At 37.4% G+C, this 18,794-nt stretch overlaps 1 protein-coding gene across 9 annotated transcripts in view; it reads left to right on the top strand.

Moving 5' to 3' along the window:
- Positions 1-18,794, top strand: part of LOC109423958 (aryl hydrocarbon receptor nuclear translocator homolog) — a 747,249-nt gene that overhangs the window by 477,754 nt on the left and 250,701 nt on the right. For all 9 annotated transcript variants that reach the window (XM_062849869.1, XM_062849867.1, XM_062849868.1 and 6 more), the window contains exon 4: positions 12,416-12,576. In XM_062849869.1, the coding sequence (XP_062705853.1) occupies positions 12,416-12,576 (161 nt within the window). The remainder of the gene's footprint in view (positions 1-12,415; positions 12,577-18,794) is intronic.

Raw genomic sequence — 18,794 nt, 5'->3', positions numbered from 1 at the left:
TCCCTTGTGTTCCGAAGTGGTTTAGGGATGGGCACTGGGCAGGATAGGAAGTGCAGTGTGGCAGAGTGGGGATGGCTCTGGAGAGATGCGGTTTTGTGGTGCTTTTTTGAATAATGGATATTTCATGTTGCTTTATGCAAATCACACGTATTAGCCACCTCTCCACCGCGACAACAACAACAATAAGGGGTATAGTAGAGCAACGGTAGTGGTGGTGGCGGTGATTACAATATATATGACCGGAATAAATCTGATGGGACGACGGATGGTGGTTTTTCCATACGTGGAAAAACAAAGTGTAATATATTTACTTGCTTGAATCCTTTGTGTTAAATTTATTTATTTAGAAAATTAGAAAAAAGTGGATAGCGAAAATGAAAAACTGAAGAAGGCAAGGAAATAGGATGATAAGAAGACAAAAAGATTGTAAGATATAAAGAGAGGAAGATAGGAAGATTGGAGAATAAGAAGACAGCAAGAGATAAAGGTAAGAAGATAACAATACAGACAGATAGAATACTGGAAGACAGGATAGGAAGGCAGAAAGGTAGGATGATAGGCAGATATATAAGAAATAAGGACAGGAAGATAAGAAGATTGGATGATAACAAGATCGTAAGAGAGAAAGGTAGGAATACAAGAAGATAAGATGACAGGCAGATAAAATGATAGAAAGATAGGAAGATAGTAAGGCAGTAAGATAGGAAGATATAAAGACAGAAAGATAGAAAAACAGAATGATGAGATGGACTTAAGTCATGAACTCAGTAAGATAGAAAGACATCCTAATACAGGATGGTAGAAAGATCAGAAAGTAGGAAGGTGGTAAGATAGGAAAACAGGCTAAGAAACAGGCTAGATAGGAAACAGACTGGAAGATAGGCAGATAAAATGATAGAAAGATAGGCAGATATAACGGCAGGAAGATAGGATGATAGGAAGATAGGGAGACATTTCAGTTGGAAGACAGGAAATATTAAAATTAGAAATAGGAAGATGGGACAGCATGATAAAAAGGAAGATTATAATGCAGGGAAATAGGAGTACTGGAAGCAAGTACAAATGGTATTTAGATTAGAAAAAAATAAGATAGGAAGTCAGGGAGACAGTACAACAAGAAGATACTAAGACAGGAAGATAGGAAGGCCAGAATATAAAATGAAAGGGTGATAAGAAGATAGAAAGACAAGAAGACATGAAGGTATTAGGATAGGAAGATAAATAGATAGGGAACAGGAAGATAGGAAAACAGATGTTTAAGAAGATAGGATGATATGATAAAAAGACAGAAGGATAGGGAGATAGAAGGCCGGGATGAAACGAAGATAGGAAGCCATTAAGATTAGGAGGGTAGTATGTTTGGAAAACAAGAATGTAATAATAACTCGAATTAGAAGATAGCAAGCCAGGATGGTAAGAAGATAGGAAGATAGAAAGACAAGAGGATAGGGCGATTGAAAAATAAGTGGAAATGTAGATACGAAGCATAACTGGAAGATAAGAAGATAGAAACTTTGAATGATGAAAAGTTGTAAGAAGAGGAAGAAAAGGTGTCAAAGAGGAAACAGAAGAGAAAACTTAGAAGGTAGAAGAAAAAAGACAGAAGATTTGAAGAATAAAAGACAGAAGCTATAACATTGAAGATAGGAATTAAAAAGTTAAAAATTGAAAATAAAATTTGAGAGATAGCTTCAAAATAATAATTAATGAGAAAAACTACAAAGAATCATGCAAAGTTTTAACTTTATAAATAAGAGAAGAAAGCCATCACAATGAAGTGATCTTATTCCACCTACCAATCCACTAAACGCACGGTCATCGCTTCGTGGTCACCCAGGTGAACTCTGACCCTGTCCTGATCAGTGCGCTCGCTGGCTGCCTGTTCAGTACACATACACTTCTCCGACTCTTCTTTCCATTTTCTTATCGTATTTTAACAGCCTGCTGCACATAAGCAGCAAAATTCTCACGGCATTATGAGCACGAGCTGCCTCCGGGCAAATACAATAAATTTACCCGCACCGCTCACTAGGTAGGACGTACTCGCGGCGGCGCATCGACTCCGTCCAGTGCTTCTTCTTCCCAGATTTGTGATCACCAAGGGTCGCCGTCTGGACATGGCCATTGCCATTGCACTGACTGGATGGAAGCGAAACTTATTGGTTATTACTACAACTTCTTCAAGGCAAGGAAGGCCGAAAAAAGTGGTGCACCCCCTTCGAAACCCGTTGAACTTGCTTGTTGTTAATTTTCCTTCGTTCTTGATTTGGATCATCTTCTTCGCGGAGTTGCGCGGGCAAATTCCACACGGTACGGTGGTGTAAAGTCAATTCACGCCGCGCTTGGTGCCGTACCGAGTCCCGGGTCGTCGTCGGCGATTACTTGCGACTCGATTATTTGGGGCTCTCGGGTCGGGGATGGTTACAACAAAGTAGGGATCTGAAAATTCCATTCAATGGCGAAAAATGTGGGGTTTTCTCTGTGATAAAACCAAAAGGCATTGAACTGGTTTTATTATTGCTACACACTTTCGTTTTTCTGCTCTTTTTAAGTATGTATGACTCCCCAAGTAGCATTTCTATGACCAATTAGTCTTGTTGGGATTTTGAGAACCTTTATAAAACCTAATACATTTCATTTTGGTTTTATGATAGATCTAAGAACCTCTTCAAGTCTATTTGACTTAAAAATGTTGCTTTGATCTGAACTATATTTGGTGATGATTGGCTAAATAGCCATATGGAACTAGCTTTGCGTTTGTTTTGAACTGGCCTTAAATTGGCTCTAAGTTAGCCTTGAAATAGCTGTAAAAAAATTGGACTGTGTTATAAGGTTGGATTAGTATAGTGTCATAAGGTTGGTTTAGTATAGTGTTGTCTATTGGATTGGCTTTGATTTACCAAGAAGAATTGATTTACCGTTTAAGAATCGTTCAAAAAGGTTCCAAGTGGTTTTGATTTGCTTCGGACCGACTTTGAATTAGTTCTAAAATGGCTTTGAGCTGACTTTCAATTTAATCTTGGATTGGCAACAGACTTGCTTGAGATTGATTGTGTAGTGAAGCTGTATCGATTTGCTAAGCAATAAATTGGATTTGGTTTGGCCCTGAATCGGCTTTAGATTACCCATGTTGTTACTTTTGATTGGCTTCGTATTGGTTTATGATTGTTTTAATATGGTTTAAAGTAGTTTTGGATATGCGTTGGATTAGGCATGAAATGACTTGCATTGGTACTTAACTGTACATAGGTAATATATATATTACGATTATTGATTATTTTCGGTGAAAACACACACTAAAACTCGATTATACATAACGTTTCGGCCTACTCAACTTCAGCCATCATCAGATATTTACTGCATCAATCGATCACCACCAGTGTGGTTCGACGGTGACATAAACTCCACAAAGTTGTACATAGGTAAGCTATAAACTGGCTTTGGAATGGTTTCAAAATTGGGTTTATATTAGTTCTAAATTTATTTGGTTAGGGATGAACTGGATTTGTATTGATTCTTGGATTAGCAACGGTTCAGTTTGGAATTGATTGTGTACCATCAAGCTAAGATTGGTTTTGTAAGCTTCAAAAAGGCTTTGAATTGACCCTGAATTAGCATTAGATTACCCATGTTGTAACTTTGAATTGGTTTCATATAGATTCAAGATTGTTTTAATAAGGTTGAATGTGGTTTTGAATTGATTTTGGATTGGCATTGGATTAGCCCTGATTGGCTTTTAATTAACTTGTATTGGTTATTTACTGTACAAAGATTTGCTTTGAATTGGCTCTGGAATGGTTTTAAACTGGCTTCATATTGGTTCTTAGTTAGCTTAGTTAGGGATGAACTGGATGTGTATTTATTCTTGGATAGGCAACTAATCAGCTAAGGATTGATTGTGTACCGCTAATCTAAAATCGGTTTGCTTAGCTTCAAATAGGTTTTGGTTTGGCCCTGGATTGGCATTAGCTTAACTATTTCATGGGATTGGATTGGCTTTGCATTGGTTTAAAATCGTTTTAATAAGGTTGACAATTGTTTAGTTTGATAAAGGATCAACAGGATTGAGATTGTTTTATGAGGTTAAAAGTGGTTTTGGATTGACTTCCGACTCAAATTGAATTAGCCCTGAAGTGGCTTTAAATCACCTTGCATTGGTACTTTACAGTACATATATTAGCATCGAATTGGACCTAGAATGGTTTTAAACTGGCTTAAGATTGGTTCTAAACTAGTTTGGTTAGTGATGGATTGACTCCAAATTAGTTTTAGATCGGATTTGGGTTTGATTTGACATGAATTTGGAATGACTGTAGACTTGCTTTGATAAGGTTTTATGGTTGCCCTGTATAGAATTATTCAGTAACGGATTGGATTTCGATCAGCTTTAAAACTGGCTTTTCACTGTCTTATGAATTAATTTAAGATTGGCAAAATTTTGTTTGGTTTTCGATTAGCTTTGATTTAAATTTGGCATTGGAATGGTTTTAAATAGGCCTTAGAATAGCTTTTTCATCGGTTTTAACAATAAATTCACACCAGAAGCTTCCTGCAGAAAATTTCTCCGCTGTCAAAGGTCACTCATTCCCGTCACTTTTAATCCGCCCAACTTCACAATCGCCGATGGAGGTCCCAGCAAATGTGTGAACATCATGATTTCCCACTCAGCTCAAGTTCAGCCCGATTGACTGCCCTTTGGGCCCATAATGGGCCCCCAAATTGAGCGTAATTTCTTCGACGTTGGATCTTGTCTCGCGATCCCGCAGTCAACAGATCGGCCCAATCCGGAAGATCAATCGGAAGAACCTCACTAGCAGCGGAGCCAGGTTCAAAAGGGCATCTTGGTCGTCGTCATCGTCATCATTATTTCCCTGGGTTCCTCCAAGAGGAGCCAGCCATCGATAAATTGAATCCCGGATCGATTCATGGCATACCGTCCAACAAATCGGTGGTGGAACGGTCGGATCGGTACGCCCAACAGAGTAAGAAATGAATCATAAATATAGAGGAATTCATAATCGTAAAAAATAAGAGAGGAAACCAAGTACAGGCGGGTTGGTCGGGCAAGCTGGCAGACCGACTCAGAGAGCAATATGGGAAAAGTTGGAGTTGTTGTGTGACTGGTGAGCTTATGTGGGAAAAAATATGGGCCCCAGGAATGACGTAATCGCGACCCGAGAAGGAGGAAGAGGAGTAGGACAAGGATCGACCAGGCCGCTCGAAGAAACAGTATCAAAAAGACCGCAGTGTATCGGTAATAATAATGATAATAATAATAACAATTATTATTATTGTTATTTTACTTTATTTTTCTTTATTGCGGAACGATTTGAAAGGAAGCCCAGGCCGGAGGGGAGGCACAGTGTGTTGAATGATGATGAGATGGACAAAATTTTGTCGGAGAATCCTTTCTTAACTGTGCTGTTTTCTTCTGTGATATTTGTGGAAATACAGAGGTGTATTTCTATAAATTTGTATTTGATTTTATTTCTTAGATATCTCAAAATAATTTGCAAGGAAATCAATCCCGAATTACGTAAAAAGACCAGAATTATTTATCTTATACGTTCTGCGCTATTTCTTCCCATGATAATTGTAGAATTTCAGAGGTGGTAGTCCTCAGTATGCGTGAAGTTGGTCCGAATTGCATGGTAAAGGGTTTGTTCAACACATATAATTCATCCTTTGTTACAATCAAGTATTATTTCGGTTGTTTTGACCAGATTAAGGCCTTAAGACTACCTTAAAACCTTCATAAATCTTAAATCGGTTATCAATATATGCAAAGAGATTTTTGTTTATTATTTTAACTAGGAATGATTGAATCATACAAACTCGTGTATAGCCTCCAAGCCACATTTTGATAGTCAATTAGTCTTGTAGAGGTTTTGACAACCGTTATAAAACCTAATACCTTTTATTTTGATTTTTTGACGGTATTAAGAACTTCCCAAGGAACAGAAGTAGCTGAACAACAGTTTCTTAGGCTGAAGTTTGCTTAAGACTGGTTTGTTTCACTATTGTACAGCAAAAATGTTTGTTGGGTTCTAGTCTATTTGACTATAAAATGTCACTTGGGCATCATCTCTGTAACTTGATTAAGATGCATTGAAGACTCAACGGGGTTTTACCATGGTTTTAAGCAAAAAGTACCTCAGAAATTTGACCACTCTTCCCACAATGTGTACCACCGTCAATAAAACCGAATCAAAACCTGAACGAAAAAAAAAAATGCCGGCACCGCCGCCGACGAAAAGGATTGATTCCACATAAAAATATATGTGGCATACCTCCCGCGTGCGGCAAACCGATAGTCGTCATCGATGCTTATTGTCTTTCTGTCGAGCAGCAAAACTCCGGAGTTGTTTTTCCACTTCTCGAGCACAGGCACTGGGAAATGAGGTGAAGTGGGGAAAAGCGATTTTGCAGTCATTCGTCCAATCAAAACGTGAAACTTATAATCGCTGTTGTTGCAGTCTGCAGTCAGTATTCATATGTGGTACTGTTGTGGAGCGATTGCAGTCGATTGCTCGTTGGCCACTCCGCAGTCCGCACTAGGTACCCAAAGAGAGAGAGGGCTCCAGGGCGTATGAATTAATAAACGATTACGATTCGCCCATCATCGGAAAGGTGTGACACGCAATCTCCGATACGGAAATTATTGAGTTATGCCGGTTAATTAGGAGATGTGTGTGTGTGTGCGTGAGGGTGAGTGGGAAATGGCAATCAGGCGGTGTCAGTTCGACTTCATCGATTTCGAACGATTTCTCTAGGTGGAACGGGTGATACCAGCTGGAAAAGTGGGGATTTTCTATGTTCCATGCAACAATGCCATAATAAAACCTTCTAGGCCTATAATTGAATTCAATTCCAATGCCAATCCAGAACCAATTTAAAACCACTCTAAAACAAGTTGACTAGTTGAAGTCTTTTTAAAAACAATCCCGTGTTTGGATTGAATCAATCCAAGCTTATCTGGGGCCTATCTAAGACTAGTGTGAGGTCAAACAAAGGCAATTTAAAGCCAATCTGAAGCCTATGCAAATCTTTTCTTAAACCATTTCAAGGAGTATCCTAGGTCAACGAAATGCAAGTTCAAGACCTGAAGTTGGTTTAAACCAACTCAAAGCCTATTCAAGATCAATCCTATACCAATTAAAACCAAATCGAATCCAAAATAAAGCCAATTGGAAAATCACTTACAAAACGCTATACTAATGTCATTGAAAAACCGATGCAATGATAAGTCAAAATCAATCAACTTATTATTTTCGAATACTTTTCAAAGCCAACCTTGAACTAATCCAAAGCCCTTCTATTTTCAATTCTAGGCCAAATAAGAATCAATTTACAATCCAATTCAAAGGCAATCTAATGCCAATCCAAAGCAATTCCGGAACCAATCCAAATCTAAACCAAGGCTTATGGCAATATAATCCAAAATCAACTGAAACCAGCCAAAAACTAATCTATGGCCAATCCAGTACCATCCCAAGTAATACTTGGTGACCAATTAGTCTTGTAGAGGTTTTGTGAACAGTTTATTTTGGTTTTATGATGGTTCTAAGAACCTCTTCTAATCCATTTAACTAAAACATGTTACTTGGGATTCCAAGTCCAATTCAAGACTATTTTGTAGCCAATGTGAAACGAATCCTATTGCAATTAATCCAATATCAATAATTCCAAAATTAACTGAAGGACAACTCAAAACGCTTAACTAAGGCTAAACTAGAACTACACATAGTCCCAAAAAAACTAAACCGAAGCTAACGAAATTGCACCCTATATTAACTTAACGGTATTCTGAGGCCAATTCAAGACTATTATAAAGCCAATCTGAAACCAAACTGTAGTTCATCGCAATTTAGTCCAAAAAAAAACTGAAAGCCCATTTAAAGCCAAACGAAAACCAATCGAAGACTATTCCAACGTCAGTTTGATATAAAACAAATGTTAATTATAATTAAATTCAGAACCTGTTGAAAGTCAACTCGACGGTAATTCTAATCCAATCCAAGACCATTCCAAAGCCAATCCAGAACCAATTCGATCAGAGGATGTGGAGCTTCGATGCAAGAAAAAAATACGGAGCTACTCTCAGTTCAACCTAAACCCAACTAAGAACTTACTTAAAGCTCAGCTAAGATCAATCCATTACCATTCATATGTAAACAAAAATAGCTCATTTAAGAGTCAACTCACAGCTAATTCAAGGCTTTTTCATGACCAAAGCTCATAAACAACTAAATCACACCTAATGAAATTCAACCTAAGACTAATCAGAAGCTAGTTGAAGGCGAATCCACGATGATACTAAAGCAAATCCTGAACTAAACTAAAGCGAATTACAATTCAATACAAAACCGACTGAAAGTCAGAGCGTTAATGATTAATCATAAATTTAATCATGATTAATGATTAATAATTAAGATTAATCAAAAATCATTAATCATAATCACTAAAATTTCTTATTTAATCATTAATCATTAATCTTAATCACACTGATTTCGCAATTTAATCATTAATCAGTAATCATAATCATAAGAAAAAATAATTAATCAATCATTAATCATTCATCACCAAAAAATGATTCATCATATAAAAAATTTGATCCAACTAGAATTGGTCCAAATGCTGTTCTAAGTGTGATTCTTTTTTCAAAAATCTCCCAGACAAAGTAACTTTTACTTTTGAAACTTCAAAAATATTTTTAGCATCAAATACCTTTAAATCATTTAAAGTTTTTGTGATTGATTAATCATGATTAATCATGATTTTTAATCAATGAGCCGTTTTTAATCAATAATCATAATCAATAATCACAGATAAAAACAATTTTAATCATTAATCATAATCTTTAATCATCCTAAAAATCAAATTAATCATTAATCATAATCCATAATCACCGAAATTAGAATTTTAATCATCAATGATTAATCATGATTAGAAATTTTATTAATCATGAACGCTCTGCTGAAAGTCCACTCAATGCTTATCCAAGATCTGTCCAATACTATCACACATCTCAATCGAGATCAATCGCTACTAAATGCAAAGCTAACTCAAAGCTATTCTAAGATAAATTCAAGACCATTCCAAAACCAATTCAAAGCCAACTGAAACTTCCCTCAAAAGTCAATCCAAATCAAGGCGAATGCCAATAACACTTCAATATAATAAGAGACAGCTCGAGGCGCGTTCTATGCCACTTCAAGACCATTTCAAACCAATCGATTGAAGAATTTGGAACTTTAATGCTAGCCGATAAAGTTCAATCCAAGGCCTTAAAAATGCAAAACCGGAGAATCCCAAGAGGACTCTGTGGAGAACCTCAAGAGCATTCTGTAGAGAATCACAAGAGGATTCTGTGGAGAATCCCAAGAGGATTCTGTGGAGAATCCCAAGAGGATTCTGTGGAGAATCCCAAGAGAATTCTGTGGAGAATCCCAAGAGAATTGTGTGGAGAATCCTAAGAGGATTCTGTGGAGAATCCTACGAGGATTCTGTGGAGAATCCTAAGAAGATTCTGTGGAGAATCCCAAGAGGATTCTGTAGAGAATCCCAAGAGGATTCTGTAGAGAATCCCAAGAGGATTCTGTGGAGAATCCCAAGAGGATTCTGTGGAGAATCCCAAGAGGATTCTGTGGAGAATCCCAAGAGGATTCTGTGGAGAATCCCAAGAGGATTCTGTGGAGAATCCCAAGAGGATTCTGTGGAGAATCCCAAGAGGATTCTGTGGAGAATCCCAAGAGAATTCTGTGCAGAATCCCAAGAGAATTCTGTGCAGAATCCCAAGAGGATTCTGTGGAGAATCCCAAGAGGATTCTGTGGAGAATCCCAAGAGGATTCTGTGGAGAATCCCAAGAGGATTCTGTGGAGAATCCCAAGAGGATTCTGTGGAGAATCCCAAGAGGATTCTGTGGAGAATCCCAAGAGGATTCTGTGGAGAATCCCAAGAGGATTCTGTGGAGAATCCCAAGAGGATTCTGTGGAGAATCCCAAGAGGATTCTGTGGAGAATCCCAAGAGGATTCTGTGGAGAATCCCAAGAGGATTCTGTGGAGAATCCCAAGAGGATTCTGTGGAGAATCCCAAGAGGATTCTGTGGAGAATCCCAAGAGGATTCTGTGGAGAATCCCAAGAGGATTCTGTGGACAATCCCAAGAGGATTCTGTGGAGAATTCCAAGAGGATTCTGTGCAGAATCCCAAGAAGATTCTGTGGAGAATCCCAAGAGGATTCTGTGGAGAATCCCAAGAGGATTCTGTGGAGAATCCCAATAGGATTCTGTGGAGAATCCCAAGAGGATTCTGTGGAGAATCCCAAGAGGATTCTGTGGAGAATCCCAAGAGGATTCTGTGGAGAATCCCAAGAGGATTCTGTGGAGAATCCCAAGAGGATTCTGTGGAGAATCCCAAGAGGATTCTGTGGAGAATCCCAAGAGGATTCTGTGGAGAATCCCAAGAGGATTCTGTGGAGAATCCCAAGAGGATTCTGTGGAGAATTCCAAGAGGATTCTGTGCAGAATCCCAAGAAGATTCTGTGGAGAATCCCAAGAGGATTCTGTGGATAATCCCAAGAGGATTCTGTGGAGAATCCCAATAGGATTCTGTGGAGAATCCCAAGAGGATTCTGTGGAGAATCCCAAGAGGATTCTGTGGAGAATCCCAAGAGGATTCTGTGGAGAATCCCAAGAGGATTCTGTGGAGAATCCCAAGAGGATTCTGTGGAGAATCCCAAGAGGATTCTGTGGAGAATCCCAAGAGGATTCTGTGGAGAATCCCAAGAGGATTCTGTGGAGAATCCCAAGAGGATTCTGTGGAGAATCCCAAGAGGATTCTGTGGAGAATCCCAAGAGGATTCTGTGGAGAATCCCAAGAGGATTCTGTGGAGAATCCCAAGAGGATTCTGTGGAGAATCCCAAGAGGATTCTGTGGAGAATCCCAAGAGGATTCTGTGGAGAATCCTAAGAGGATTCTGTGGAGAATCCCAAGAGGATTCTGTGGAGAATCCCAAGAGGATTCTGTGGAGAATCCCAAGAGGATTCTGTGGAGAATCCCAAGAGGATTCTGTGGAGAATCCCAAGAGGATTCTGTGGAGAATCCCAAGAGGATTCTGTGGAGAATCCCAAGAGGATTCTGTGGAGAATCCCAAGAGGATTCTGTGGAGAATCCCAAGAGGATTCTGTGGAGAATCCCAAGAGGATTCTGTGGAGAATCCCAAAGGATTCTGTGGAGAATCCCAAGAGGATTCTGTGGAGAATCCCAAGAGGATTCTGTGGAGAATCCCAAGAGGTTTCTGTGGAGAATCCCAAGAGGATTCTGTGGAGAATCCCAAGAGGATTCTGTGGAGAATCCCAAGAGGATTCTGTGGAGAATCCCATGAGGATTCTGTGGAGAATCCCAAGAGGATTCTGTGGAGAATCCCAAGAGGATTCTGTGGAGAATCCCAAGAGGATTCTGTGGAGAATTCCAAGAGGATTCTGTGGAGAATCCCAAGAGGATTCTGTGGAGAATCCCAAGAGGATTCTGTGGAGAATCCCAAGAGGTTTCTGTGGAGAATCCCTAGAGGATTCTGTGGAGAATCCCAAGAGGATTCTGTGGAGAATCCCAAGAGGATTCTGTGGAGAATCCCAAGTGGATTCTGTGGAGAATCCCAAGAGTTAATTGAGTTCAAAGCTATCTTAAAGCTTATTTGAGATCAATCCAAGACCTTTCCATAGCCAATCTTAAACAAAGCCGAAGTAAATCGCAATTCAAACCAAAACTTGAGACCATTTCAATGCCACTGTACCTCTGTACAAAGTTTATCGTAACTGAATTAAAATTTTAAACTCAAAGCTTATCCAAGACTAATCTTACTGAAAACGATCTGCGCAAAGATAATCTAAGGCCAATCGAAGACTCCGAAACTGAATCCCAATAGAATAAATGCTAATAACAATTCAACCCAAAACCAGCTAAAAACAAATCTCGAGGCTAAATAAATGCCAATTTAAGATCATTACAAAGCCAATCCTAAGCAATTCGATTCGAAACGTCAAAGCTAACCCAAGCCCATTCCAATGCCATTCACATCCAAACTGAAGTTGATCGCAACTTCAAAACTAACTAAAAGCTACCTCATAGCTAATCTGAGACCAATTTAAGACCATTTCGAAGCCAATTCAAAACCAAAAATACTTTTGCAATCCATTGCACATATTTAATCGTAAGCTAATGGTAATTCACGTATAAGAATACATTGCAGCTCAGTATCATAATGAAAATATACCGAATTTACTGCTCAATTTCAGATACCCTCCCTTTCATTTAATATTTGTTCCCTTTTTATCGCACTTGTTTCCCTGTACACTCTCTGTTTGTCTGTTTCTATAACGTTGTTTCGTTTTTTTGTTCTCTTCTACTCTTACAGCCGGGAAAACCACTGCGAGATCGAACGGCGGAGGCGAAACAAAATGACCGCCTACATCACCGAGCTGTCGGATATGGTGCCGACGTGCAGCGCCCTCGCGCGCAAGCCGGACAAACTGACGATCCTGCGGATGGCGGTGGCGCACATGAAGGCATTACGAGGTGAGTTCATTCCATTTCTTTGGTGTATTTTTCTATTGAATATTGAGGACGCAACTCGAGGTCAGATACTGCCCTCCCACCCCAACGACAACTAGAGGCCAGGTTTTTATCCCCCTCCCTCGACCAGTCAAGGAAGGGTAGGACAAAAAGTGAAACAAATATTTAAAATGGCCTAACGAAACAACAATTAAAAAAAAAATAGACAAAAATTTAAAAAAAAATTCTCACTTACTTTATTGGTCATTATTCGTTTTCTTACCCACCTTTTTACTTATTTTTTTACTAACTTAATTCCTCATTTTCTTAATTACTAACTCACTAACTTCTTTAGTTTTTTACATACTTACTTATTTACTTACGTTTACATTTAGTTATTCTCTTACCTACCTTCTGTTTATTTCCTTTTTATTATTTACTGCTTTTATTTGCATATTTTTTTTTCAGTTTTTTGTTTGTTTGCGTCTTTTCTATTTATTTCCATAAACATAGCAGAACATTGTTATGGCGAATCACAATTTCTATTCAGTAATCTTCTGATGATTGCAGCTTTGATTGTTTGGTTTTCAAAATGTGGATGATTAGTCACACATTCCAGGCAATGTTTTTAACGACCCCTCATAAGGCACGTGTAGCTTTATGGTTTGTCATCTACCCATTAGAAAAAGTCAGCCGTCGTCAGTTGTCAGCAGTGGTCGGTCATAAACCCAGAGAAAGTGAGACAAATTTTTAACGACTTTGACAACGGGAACAGCAAAAACACCACCAACAACCGGCAGGATATCATTTCACTGCAGTTTCACTGCGCGTCCGAGGAATTATGATAATCTCTGGTTGAAGTTGAAGTTGTTTATGTGTTCTGCTGCTGCCGCTGCTACTGCTTCAGAGGTAAAAGCAGGTGGGTTTCGACATGGAGCCACCACCACCACCGGAAGGGGAGAAGTCATTTCTCCGGAAAATGAGAAAATAAAACTTTTCGGCTGAAGGCTGTTTGGCGCTGCAATCCACGGATTGGAAACCGGAGTGGATAATTTAACGAGGGAAATAAAAATGACGCATGGCGGTAGGGAAAAAAAGTGACGGCGCGATGGCCCGAGGAAGGAGTCGTCTCGTCATAAAAGTAGACAAGTTTGATGAGTTTAGTTTCTAATCTTTGACGCACGGGCAATTGGTTGTTGTGGGGATTTTTTCGGAAGTCTTATTTTTTGGTAATTTTGCCTAATAATCCTCCCTTGCGTTTGACGGGAACTTTGTGTCCACAGTGTTTCCAAAACTTCATCGATTCTGTTATCAGAAGGTTCGGAAAAAAATACTCAAAATGCTACACAAACTTGTAAGAGAAAATTCTTAAAAAATGGCGATTTTTATTTTTTTCTAAAATTTTACAAAAATCATTACCATTTATTTTTATGGGAGCTTTATATAAATATTTTGCAAATGCTTCTTCTAAGAACTTTCAAAATGCAATTGTCTCTCCAGACTATGCAGAAAGATATAAAAAAGCTTCTCAGGAGCCTTTCAGACATTTTTTTTTTGGAAAAGTTCGTTGCAAAATTTCTTCGGATTTTCTCGGCTAAATATTTGAGAATTTTTCCGGTATTTCAGTAAGTGTGTGGCCATCCGTATTGCGCATTTTTTCAATAGTTCCAGAAATATTCTGTTCCTTTCGAATTCCTTGAAAAACTCCTATTTGTTTCTTATTTGTAAGGAACTTATTACACTTTTCAAGTCGTTTATTTTGGTGTTTACGAATTTCTTATTTCTTTAGATTATCAAAAAAAAACTGCTAAGACGTGCCTTTAAGGAATAGTACATTGTTTTTTCCAAATGCACTAAGAAGAATTTGTTAATTATTTAAATGTGCTTCTTGAAACTTTTTTTTTAATTATACAAAAAACTACGAAATAAGTCTTCAAAAAATTTTTCAAAAAACCTCGAAGATGTCATCATTTATCTACAAGAAACATCCTAACAAATATTGTTTGAAAATTTCAAATATTTCTCTTCACGCCAGTCTCGAGATATCTTCTCACCAGTCGTGCTCAAAGAATTGCTGCAAAAAACTCTACAGTATCAAACAATTGAGGAAAATATTTGTGAAATTTAATTTAAAGTTGGCAAAATTTGAATTACTGGAAGATCTCGTGGTGGAAATATTTTAGAAAAAAAATGAATTCTGGAAAAATTAAATTTCTAACCAAAACATTCATGTTGAAAAAGTGAGAAAAAATAAGTGTAGATTTACTGAAGAACGGTTTATGAAACTTAATAGAAGTTTTTCGAAGTACATAAAGAGTAATACATAGAATTCTACAAACATTTTTATACAGTTTGCTGGGATACCACTACACCATTTGTTAGATTTACCTTGGAAAAATGAATTCTCGAGATAATATTTGTATGTAGATCGAAAACTACTGTACGCACCTTTTTTTTAACTTTAAAGAAAGTTGTGCTACTAAATATTTAAGAAACCTTTGCTGAAGTTTCCCAACCAATTTTCCATTCCAGTCCGAAATAAGGAAAAACGTATCAGTGGCATTTCTCATCGAGTATACTTTTTTTTTAGAATTTCCAAAAGATCCACCAAACTTATCAAGAAATGTTCCAGTTTTGATTCAGTTCCTTTTAACAAAATGTCTCAGCTATATTTATGAACAGAAAGTCCTACAGAAGTTGAATCGGAAGCTCGTTGAAAAAATTGACCTGAAAGGATGTGGAAAGTTATTCAAAAACTTTTTTTAAATCTCAGTGACCATGACATAAAAATAAAACAGGATGTAAATGAGAGAACTAATAAGAAATTTTATTTACGAATTTCTTGTTTTTTTTGTGTGTTTTTTTTTAAATTAACAATAACTAGATTGTTCAAGAATTTTTTTCTGGGATTGCATAAGCTACTTTTTAATTAAAGACTGAAAGTCTCTATTAAGATAAGTCAATCAATTTTTTAGGGAAATTATCTTGCATTTTTTCCAGAAATTTGAAAATATCTGCTTCCAGAATTTGGACGAAAGGTATTTTAGTTTTCTAGAAATTTCTCCAAGCACTTAAATGAGATTTTACAGAATATCACCAGGACACCAACTAGTATTTCCTCTTTAATTATTTCAAAAAATCTATTCAGGAATTCCTCAAGGAGTGTCACTAGAATTTCCCCGTGAGAATTCCATTCCCGAGCAGAAGGGAATAGCAACAGCATAATAAAATGTATTATTTTGTAAAAATAACTGAGTAGCGGAAAGAGTTATTTTTATGTTATTTACATAACACATCCTGTTATACACTTGTATGTCATAAGCGGCAAAATAACAAAAATTATAACAAAAAAATGTTCCTGGAAGACCTGTGTAATAACATGTTTTGTTAGTTTCAATAACAACTTAATAATAGCGAATTTTTAAAATATTTCAATAACAAATTTTGATATGAATACGTTATTGATAACAATCCGAAAACAAAATTTGCTTTTTTTCTGATTCGGATAGGAACTCCTCCAAAGTCCCATATGCATTCAACGGGATACGCAACAATAGGATCTATTGTTAAATTTTTCTTTCATAATTGGGACGCTATTGCTGTCGCAAACGGTTTATTATCGAAAACAGAGAGAAACAATAGTTTTCGTTTATTTTCTAAACAACTTACGATGAAAAACTATCGTCGTTTAGAAACCCTTTATTAGGTGGTTCATTGTTTATAAGATTTATTTACATTATTACCTCATTTATTGACACATTTATCCAAGTGAATCTAAGTGGGCTCGATACAGTGAAATCAATAAAAATAAAATGTCAAAAAATAATCAATGGAATTCTTGATGACTTATTTTTTTACAATTTTGTCGAAAATGTGTTGTTCGTCGTTGAATTCCACCAGTTGATCCAAAATGTTTCATAAAATGCCTAACACGCTATTACACTTTCTATTTTCGTATTCATATCTTATTGAAACTGGGACAAAAAAACAGGTATACTTTTCAAAGTGCTTATAAAACAAAAAGGCTGATAAGTTGGCACTGTCACAGTTTAAACGTAATGTCAGTAAGAAGAGAAACTGATGACAAAATAATATTTTCTCTTACAGTTCCTCACGGAATGCTGTGTACAACGAAAATCTCGAATGGTGTAGTTTTGATTGCAAAGCTAGTTATGTTGTAATATTAATGATCAAATATTTGTACAGTCTCAATGACACAATAATAACTGAACTTGTACTACAACAAAACATGTTATTGAAATGTAATTTAAAGAAAATATACCAAGAGCACGATCATAACAAAATAAGATTGCCCAACAGAATATGTTATGGAACGGTGATGACTTAATAAGTTAATAATAACACACCGAGATACAAAAACAGGTTTTGTGATTCCGTTGTTATTATTTTGATATTTTCCTTTGCTCGGGTTAGGAGGGCCTCTAATGATTTCTTCAGGACTTTTTTTTAGAATTACTATGGCATATTCTGTCAGCTGTTCATTCGGAAGGAATAAATTTACTCAAGAATTTAACGATGAAATGTTATAGGATTTGCACCAATCCTGGAATTATTTAAAAAAAAAATTTGGCCAGAAATTCCACTCGAAATTTCACCGGAGGAGACACCGATCAGGCTTTCCTGCAGACATTGCACCAAATTTTATTTCGAGAACGACATCGGTATTTTTTTCTGGAATCCACTCAGGAATTTAATCAGAAAATTCTCTAACAAATTTCACCAATAATTTCTCTGAAAATTCCAGCAGCAGTAACTCTAAGGAATCCATCAGAAATTCCTCTGAGAAGTCAATCACGAATTCTTCGTTGAAATCCACAAGGATGCTACCATTATCTCCTCTAGGCAATCCACTGGAATTAGCATTGTTCAAGAAAAACTTTTGGAATTCTACCAGGGCTTTCTGTAGGTGCTCTATCAGGAACTTTCTAGGGAATTATACCAGGAACTCTTCAAGGGATGCCAGCAGATGTTCCTCAGGGGATTCCACCAGGATTTCCTCTGGGAATTCAAAATGAACTTCGTCAGGGAACTGAAAATAGAATAACTCAAAGCATTCCAAAGGGAACTCCAAAAGGATTTCCCCATGGAAAACCAAATCGAATTCCTTTGGAAATTCCAAAAAGTTTTCCTCAGAGAATTCCACCAGGAATTCCTCAGGGAATTCCTCTAGGAGTTAAACCAGGAATTTCTCAGGAAACTTTATTAGGAATGCTTCAAAGAATATCATCATTATTTCCTCAGGAATTCCACCGAGAATTCCTCAAGAAATTCCACCATGCATTCCTCTGGGAATTCCATAAGTAATTTCTCGGGAAACTTAACGAAGAATTACTCAGAGAATTCCACCAAGATTTCCTTTGGGTATTCCAAAGGGAATTCGGCTGGAGCTCAAAAAGGAATAGCTCAGGAAATTGATAAGGAGTTGCTTTGGAACTTCCACCAGAAATTTCTCGGGAAACTTAACCAGAAATCCCTTAGAGAATTCTACCAGGATTTTCTCAGAAAATTCCAAAACGAATTCGTCATGAAACTCTGAAAGGAATCACTCAAGGCATTCCAAAGGGAATTGATCAGGAGTTCCTTTGGAATTTCGCAAGGAATTTCTCAGGGAACTTTTCCAGAGATTCCTCAGAGAATTTCACCAGGTTTTTCTCAGGGAATTACACCAGGAATTTTTCAGGGGATTTTACCAGGAATTTCTCAGAGAATTCCTCCAAGAATTCCTCAGGGAATTCAACCAGGAATTCTTCAGAGAATAGCGCCAGAAATTCTTCAAGAAACTCCACCAGGCTCTGGGAATTCCACCAGTAATTTCGCAGGGAACTTTACCAGAAATTTCTTAGAGAATGCGACCAGGATTTCCTCTGGGAATTCCAAAATGAATTCGTTATGGAATTTCCAAAGGTGTTCCTTTGGGAATTCCACCAAGAATTTCTCAGTGAACTTTACTAGAAATCCCTCAGAGAATTTCATTAGGAATTCCTTAAGGAATTCCAAGAGAAATTTGTTAGGGATCTCAAAAATTCTACCACAAATCTTAAAGGTCTTCCACCAAGTTCCTCTGTGAATTCTACCAGGAATTTCTCAGCCAACTATAACAGAAATTCCTCAGAGAATTCCATCAGGAATTCTCCAGGGATTGCCACCAGGAATTCTTCTAGGAATTCCCCAGGTAATTCCGAATGGAATTTGTCGGAGAACACAGAAAGAAATTCCTCAGA

This window comes from Aedes albopictus, chromosome 2 (assembly GCF_035046485.1).
Source record: "Aedes albopictus strain Foshan chromosome 2, AalbF5, whole genome shotgun sequence".
Taxonomy (NCBI): domain Eukaryota; kingdom Metazoa; phylum Arthropoda; class Insecta; order Diptera; family Culicidae; genus Aedes; species Aedes albopictus.
This window is presented reverse-complemented; position numbering and strand designations above follow the sequence as displayed.